The sequence below is a fragment of the Ovis canadensis genome, chromosome 4 (genome assembly GCF_042477335.2).
Source record: "Ovis canadensis isolate MfBH-ARS-UI-01 breed Bighorn chromosome 4, ARS-UI_OviCan_v2, whole genome shotgun sequence".
Classification (NCBI taxonomy): Eukaryota; Metazoa; Chordata; class Mammalia; order Artiodactyla; family Bovidae; genus Ovis; species Ovis canadensis.
In genome coordinates this window covers 46,821,964-46,829,981 of record NC_091248.1, presented here as the reverse complement: position 1 = coordinate 46,829,981, position 8,018 = coordinate 46,821,964, and the positions used below count along the sequence as shown (strand labels likewise).

The following is an 8,018-nucleotide window of genomic DNA, read 5'->3' as shown; positions in this document are numbered from 1 at the left end:
AATAACAGGACTTCTTCCCTGGTGGCTGAGTGGTAAAGAATTTGCCTTCCAAAGCAGGAGACAGTGAGTTTGATCCCTGGTGGGGGAAGATCTCATATGTAATACAGCAACTAAACCCATGGGCCACAACTACTGGCCTGTGCTCTAGAGCCCAGGAGCACAACTACTGAAGTCTATGTGCCCGGGAACCCCTGCTCCACAAGAGAAGTCACTACAGTGAGAAGCCCGCGCACTTCAACAAGGAGTAGCCCTGCTCACCACAACAGAAAAGCCGGAACAGCAATTTAGACCCTGTACAGCCAAAAATGATAAAATTTTTAAAAATAATATACAAATTCATTTGTTAATTCATTTAGTAAACATTTACTATGTACCAGCTACTGTGCTGGGAGCTAGGAACCTGACGGTCTCTGAATATACAGAAAAGCCTCCTATTTTAGAATGGTAGTGAGAGAAGGTCTCTCTGTAGAAGTGACTTTCAGTTAAGACTTAAAGAAAGAGAAGCCACTCATGACAGATGGGAGAAGAGAATCCAGAGGGAACAGTGTGAATGAAGGACTAAATGCATGAAGCAGGGACCACAAGTGATAACAGGATTCCAAAGAAAGAGGCAATCTCTTGAGGGTGGGAATGGAAAGCCTGGAATACTAAGTAGGTAAAACCTGACAAGGATATTGGAAAAAAAAAATTGTACTCAAACCAGAGAGAGTAAGGGGAAGGATTTCCAAGAAAGCAAATAGAAAAGAACAAATCAGGACTACATGATATAAAATAGGGTAGTCAAAGCCTGACAGCAGAATTGTTTCGTAGTTGTGACTACTTTAGGACTGGGCTTCATCTGCTTGGAATCCCAATGGGACACTGTAAGATAGCAATGGGTCCCAGCTGTGCCTATTATCATGGGACGTTATTTCACGAAGCCAGCACTCATGCCTTATCATCAGCAAGAAATACTAGTTATCCTGGCTTTGCACAGGCAAAGAATACTTTCCATCTGGCCTTCTGGGTTGTGAAGAGATCAGTTCTCTCCACCATGGCATCAGTATATGTGAAGGGAAGACTCCCTGGAGAAAGGTGTAAAAAGTAGAGCTTATGCCCTCCCCAAGTTCATTATTTCCCTGATAAAGGTTTAACTGAGTCCTAATCAACAGGAAGAAAAATGTTCTCCTTTTAGAGCTGTGCCCTTGACTTCCTTTTTAGCCTCAGGAAAAGTTTCTTTCTAGAAACAGAAGGCAGAGTGGCCACTTTTGCAGTCTCTGGGCCCCTCAGCTAACACGCTGTGTCAGAAGTCACTTGTTTTAATCAAAGAAAGAGCAACCTTTCTTCTGCTTTAACCATGGTTATCTAGCACTGTATTTAAACTTAACATTGTTTTTAGCACATGGTATTTAGGGGAAAAGATAAGAATAATTAAGCCACGTAAAGAGAAAGGTATTTTTACTTGAAACTATCAATATTCATAGCAACTTCCTGGAAGAGTTTATTTCCAAACACCATTTAGTTATTTCCCAAGGCAGAAAAAGCAGCAGCCTATAAAGAGAGAATAAACTACATAAATATGTCAATCCTCCAACCCCCAACTTCTGACTGCCTTTCTCCTCCAACTGTGTCTTTGCCTGGAAGTTAAAAGAAGGGCATTTTCAGCTAAAATGTGCTGTTACAGTTCACAACATTCTTTACGTTCATTCTACTTTTAAATACGAGTTCAGGCGAAGGCCAGAGAACCCTTTTATTTATACAGGATGAGTATTAATGAAAATGCTAAAAAGAGGAATTCTATGAAAATTTTTCCTCACTTCTCCATGGAGAGATCAATTCCAGGCTGGTGATCAGTGCAAGGACCATGTACAGTGAGCAGAAATCATCCAGAGACAGAAAACAGGTGGACTCAGAGCTTTTGCAATTTAAAGTACTCTCAATAGCTTACTACATGGCTCAGTGGTAAAGAATCCACCTGCCAATGCAGGAGGATGCGGTTCAATCCCTCGGTCAAGAAGAGCCCCTGGAGAATGAAACGGCAACCCACTCCAGTATTCTTGGCTGGGAAATCCAGGCAAATTCTTCTGTGGAGCCTGGCAGGCTACAGTGCTTGAGGTCGCAGAGTCGGACACGACCGAGCATGCCCACACACACTAGATACTGATGGAGAACGGCCCTAAATTCCATGCTGGGCACACAAAAAATGGCCCTAACAGCAAGACTGAGCAGATTCTATTCACCCTAGAGAATATGCACCAAGTTGATTCCTCCCTTCTCTTTAGCCCAAGATGTGATGTAACAGCCGCTATTGTGACAGGCTTGTTCATAAGCTCCCAAACACTATGGCGTGTGTTCATCTCCCAGTATCCACAAATCCAGCTATTCTGGGCCATCAGCCTTGGTCGGGGCTACCACCAATGCCTGGGAGCCCAGTACCTACTGTGTGACGCCTCTTCAGACTCTATGTGCTTTGTTGACCCAGGCGTCTGGGGACAAAGTGAGGAGATCTCTCCTGGATCACAACAGAAAAGTCCATAGGTCCAGGGGACAAGATAAGGAGAGGAAGGGAGAATGCTTGAGCTTACTTAAGCCAAGATTTGCAGAACACCTGATAAGGCACAGTGACCAAGAGCACAGACCCTATAAACCAACCCTTCTAGGTTTCAATCTCTGCTGAACAGCATAAGAGATCTGTGACCAGAGCCCTCATATCCAGCTTCTCCATACCTTAGTCCATTACCTACAAAACAGGGATTAACAAAACCTATCTCACAAAGCTGTTTTGAAGATTAAAACAGGACATTGTACATGATGGCATAGTGCAGGGCTCAGCCCTTAGTAGATGCTCAGTAAGTGTTACTGTAATGATATCATCACATGAGGGATATTATTAAAAATAAATTATCCAAATCCTTCCTGCTCTAACTCCTTCCTCCCAGAACACACTGTGGTTTTGAATAGTTCTAATACACAAGGTGTAGAGCCTCTTTCAGGAGGCAGAGACCAGTGGCCCTTCTTACCTGGCAGAGACCCCCTTTCTGGGCTCTCCTGCTTCAGTTATCCACTCAAGGCTTCTGGCCTGAGACTCCCAATTCCAATCTCAAGAAAACACTCTAAAGGGAATTTTTTTCCTCCTTTCAAACTCATGAAGATGAAAAAGCAAACAAAAAGCACATTTGTCTTAAAATTGAACATAATCTGGTATGGGTTAATTTCCAAACACCAAATGTTTCCTCTCCTCAAACTTTGCTATTATACCTCACATCACCTTCCCGTTTAAAAAGAATCCTCAGAACCAAAGTTTACTTCTTTGTCTGAAAAAAAAATCAGTATTAACTATTAATGTCTAATTGATATGAGATAGTAAAGAAAGAGTGGGTGGATGACTGAATTAAACACTCTGAGAAAACTAAATGCAAAATGATTTATTTAAATGAATGATAATGCTAATCAACACTCAAAAAGAAGCAACATGAAGTAACATTTGACCTAATAAAGACTTACTGGAAGCCCTAATCTCATTCTGGAAAGATGTCTGAAAGATACTGACACTAATTAAAAAATACATATATATATATATATGAATGTATATACACACATGGGATAGCTCCTCTAGGCCCTCCTGCGCCTGCTCAGCCACCGCTTCTTGGACGTAGGGCTGCTCCTCCCCAGCCGCCGCCCCTGGCCTCAGACGCCAGGTGGCTCCTCCAGGCCGCCCCTGGCCTCGGACGCGAGGTACTCCTCTCAGCCGCTGCCCCTGGCCTCGAACGCGGGGTAGCTCCTCTCGGCCGTTCCTGAGCCATTGCAGCCTGGCACTCACGGCCGCTGCCCCTGACCTCGGAAATGGGATAACTCCTCTTGGCCGCCGCCCTTCGGGCATGGGGTCCTCCCAGTTTCTGTCCCTGACCTCCGATTTGAGCTATTTCAAATCCTGAAAGATGATGCTGTCAAAGTGCTGCACTCGATATGCCAGCAAATGTGGAAAACTCAGCAGTGGCCACAGGACTGGAAAACGTCAGTTTTCATTCCAATCCCAAAGAAAGGCAATACCAAAGAATGCTCAAACTACCGCACAATTGCACTCACCTCACATGCTAGTAAAGTAATGCTCAAAATTCTCGAAGCCAGGCTTCAGCAATACGTGAACCGTGAACTTCCAGATGTTCAAGCTGGTTTTAGAAAAGGCAGAAGTACCAGAGATCAAATTGCCAGCATCCGCTGGATCATGGAAAAAGCAAGAGTTCCAGAAAAACATCTATTTCTGCTTTATTGACTATGCCAAAGCCTTTGACTGTGTGGATCACAATAAACTATGGAAAATTCTGAAAGAGATGGGAATACCAGACCACCTGACCTGCCTCTTGAGAAATCTGTATGCAGGGCAGGAAGCAACAGTTAGAACTAGACATGGAACAACAGACTGGTTCCAAATAGGAAAAGGAGTACGTCAAGGCTGTATATTGTCACCCTGCTTATTTAACTTATATGCAGAGTACATCATGAGAAATGCTAGACTAGAAGCACAAGCTGGCATCAAGATTGCCGGGAGAAATATCAATAACCTCAGATATGCAGATGATATTACCATTATGGCAGAAAGTGAAGAGGAACTAAAAAGCCTCTTGATGAAAGGGAAAGAGGAGAGCGAAAAAGTTGGCTTAAAGCTCAACATTCAGAAAACTAAGATCATGGCATCCAGTCCCATCACTTCATGGCAAATAGATGGGTAAACAGAGGAAACAGTGTCAGACTTTATTTTGGGGGGCTCCAAAATCACTGCAGATGGTGATTGCAGCCATGAAATTAAAAGACGCTTACTCCTTGGAAGGAAAGTTATGACAACCTAGATAGCATATTCAAAGCAGAGACATTACTTTGTCAAAAAAGCTCCGTCTAGTCAAGGCTATGGATTTTCCTGTGGTCATGTATGGATGTGAGAGTTGGACTGTGAAGAAGGCTGAGCACTGAAGAATTGATGCTTTTGAAGTGTGGTGTTAGAGAAGACTCTTGAGAGTCCCTTGGACTGCAAGGAGATCCAACCAGTCCATTCTGAAGGAGATCAGCCCTGGGATTTCTTGGGAAGGAATGATGCTAAAGCTGAAACTCCAGTGCTTTGGCTACCTCATGCGAAGAGTTGACTCACTGGAAAAGACTCTGATGCTGGGAGGGATTGGGGGCAGGAGGAGAAGGGGACGACAGAGGATGAGATCGCTGGATGGCATCAGAGACTCGATGGACGTGAGTCTGAGTGAACTCTGGGAGTTGGTGATGGACAGGGAGGCCTGGCGTGCTGCAATTCATGGGGTCGCAAAGAGTCGGACATGACTGAGTGACTGAAGTGAACTGAACACACACATGCGGGCGCGTGCACACACACACACACACACACACACACACGTGCGCTGGAATATTACTCAGACATTAAAAAGAAAGACATAATGCCATTTGCATTATGGCAACATGGATGGACCTGAAGATTATCATACAAACTGAAGTAAGTCAGACAAAGGCAAAGATCGTATGATATTGCTTATATACAGAATCTAAAAAAATGATACAAATGAACTTATTTACGAAACAGAAATATACTCACAGACTTACAGCATAAGCTTATGGTTAACAGGAGGGAGGGGTAGAGGGGGAGGAATATATTGGGAGTTTGGGATTTACATGTACACATTGCTATGTTTAAAATAGATAATCAACAAGGACCTACTGTACAACACAGGGAACTCTGCTCAGTATTCTGTAAAAACCTAATGAAGAATGAATTTAAAAAAGAACAGACACATATATAACTGAAACCCTTTGCTGGATACCTGAAACTAATACAACACTGTTAATCAACTATGCTCCAGTATAAAATTAAAATTAAAAAAAAGACTCAACAGTAAACTTCAACTTGAGGGAACAAATCTAGGAACCACTTCCAATCACAAACCTCAGAATTCGTTCCCATCAATCCCCAACTTCAGACTCTTCTAATCTGAACGAGGCAATCTTTCATTTTTCTCTTTTGAATTGATGGAACAAAACCCAAAATTATCTAAAATTCCTTTTAATCACTTACCATTTATTAAAAGAACAATCACCATTAAAGAAGAAAATTTATAACACTTTAAAGTACAAATAATACATTTTATTTCATCCCTGAAAACAAAAACAGAAAATGTACACACCTAATGAGAGACTGAACAACTATTCCAAACTTCACCTGGAAATGGTATGTAAATAATTTCTTCACATAAGGCAGGGTACAGGGAAGAGTTTGCAAAGATACCTTCAAGAAGTATTTTCTCATACTTACTTTAATAAACCAGTATAATTATTGCTACCACATCTGGTAGCACATTGTAATAATGAACAATACAATTTCCAAAACTAAATGCAATACTGTCTAAATCTAGAAGCTAGCTCCACTTAGAGAATAAATACTATGAAACATAGGGCACCATATGGCAATTAAATTTGCAACAAGGAAAATTTAAATAAAGGTGTACTTTGCTCTATACTAGAATTTACCCAAGATTGAGCTCTCTTGTGCTATATATAGAATAGCTGTTTTCCTGAAAAGATAGTCCATCTTCATAATTTAAATTACATTTTAAATGCTCTTATTTTTAAGTGGTCACTATATAAAATGAGTATCTACTGTGTATCATACAAATCCAACATTTCATAAAGAGTATATATTCTATATACTATAATGTTAACATTTTCCAAACAATTTAATGCAACACAAATACTTTTATTATATACATCTTGCTAAAGTCCTTAAGAGTTCCAGTCTCACAAATATCTCAGTACCCCCCTCCCTTGTCAATACAATAAAAGCAAAAATTACCCAAATATGGAAATAATGTGCTTTCTTGACAGCATAATCACTCAAAGTGTTATATTTTTAAATTAACGTTCATCTATATGAAAAATCATGAATATTTAATCTCATCATAAAAATATCTTTTATTCTTCAGAATACAAGTATATAAGAAAATGTTACATACGAGATTGGAGATTACTATTTTAATGTTATTTAATTGCCCCAATGTTTAGAATAGTTTACAAACAGTGGCTACTACCCATTTCAAGATTATACTCTTACAAATGTAATTTTTTTAAATATACAATAACCTTCAGTTATTCTGAAGGGATAGTGCAAATGAAGACATTCTTTGGGTCACCATTTCAAAACACTATTTTCAACATTATACTTCCTTTCTCTCTGTTCATAATCTGAATAACAAAATATAGTAAGTACTGGAATTAACCACATTTTCTAATAGTATTAGTCCAACAGTTACATCTATCCATAACAAATGACAAAACGACTCAATAACAATATTCCTCATTTGTCTAAAAAATATGTTATATATTTAAATAAATATTTTGTAGAAATGAATCCATCTTTCAGTGTTTTTGTTTCAACTTGGTCTCAAACACAAAGGTTTATACAAAGATCACCTACCTGCTTACTACATCAACCATGTTACCAAATTCCCTTTAAGGCTATAGTACAGCATTGAAGAGATGTGCCTGAAAGCAAACTAATAACTTTTTAAATTATATACAGAATTAAAGTTCCATGAATCCAGCATATTCCTTGAAAATGCGTAGAGCTTTTATTGTAAAGTATTACTCTATGCTAGCCAGTGATTTTCTGCCATAGGATATAATCCATGGTGAATGTAGCAGCACCAGGTGATCTTCAACTGCTATCTAATGCTGCCTGATGCTTTTATCCTTTTATTTGTGGTCAGTGGCACTGGATTCCCACTAGTACCACTGGTAGTGCTAGCTGCTGAGCCATTCACAACAATATAGTCGACTTTGTTCTCCAGCTTTACCAAACGTTGTAAAATGTCATCCAAAAGGACAGCAATTGTTCTTCTTAGATCCGCTAGGGGGAAGAAAAATAAGAATAAATCATAATAAACAGTGATAGAGCACTTAATATTTGTGCTTTCATAGTTTGACGGGAAACATGAACAATTATTGAATCATCTGAAATATACTAGAGAGAAAGCACTCAAACCGCAAAC

At 40.0% G+C, this 8,018-nt stretch overlaps 1 protein-coding gene across 2 annotated transcripts in view; it reads right to left on the bottom strand.

The window, feature by feature from the left end:
• Positions 1-6,096: 6,096 nt before the first annotated feature.
• Positions 6,097-8,018, bottom strand: part of CCDC126 (coiled-coil domain containing 126) — a 46,342-nt gene continuing 44,420 nt past the window's right edge. For both annotated transcript variants that reach the window (XM_069587694.1, XM_069587695.1), the window contains one exon: positions 6,097-7,876. In XM_069587694.1, the coding sequence (XP_069443795.1) occupies positions 7,692-7,876 (185 nt within the window). In that variant the 3' untranslated portion in view covers positions 6,097-7,691. The remainder of the gene's footprint in view (positions 7,877-8,018) is intronic.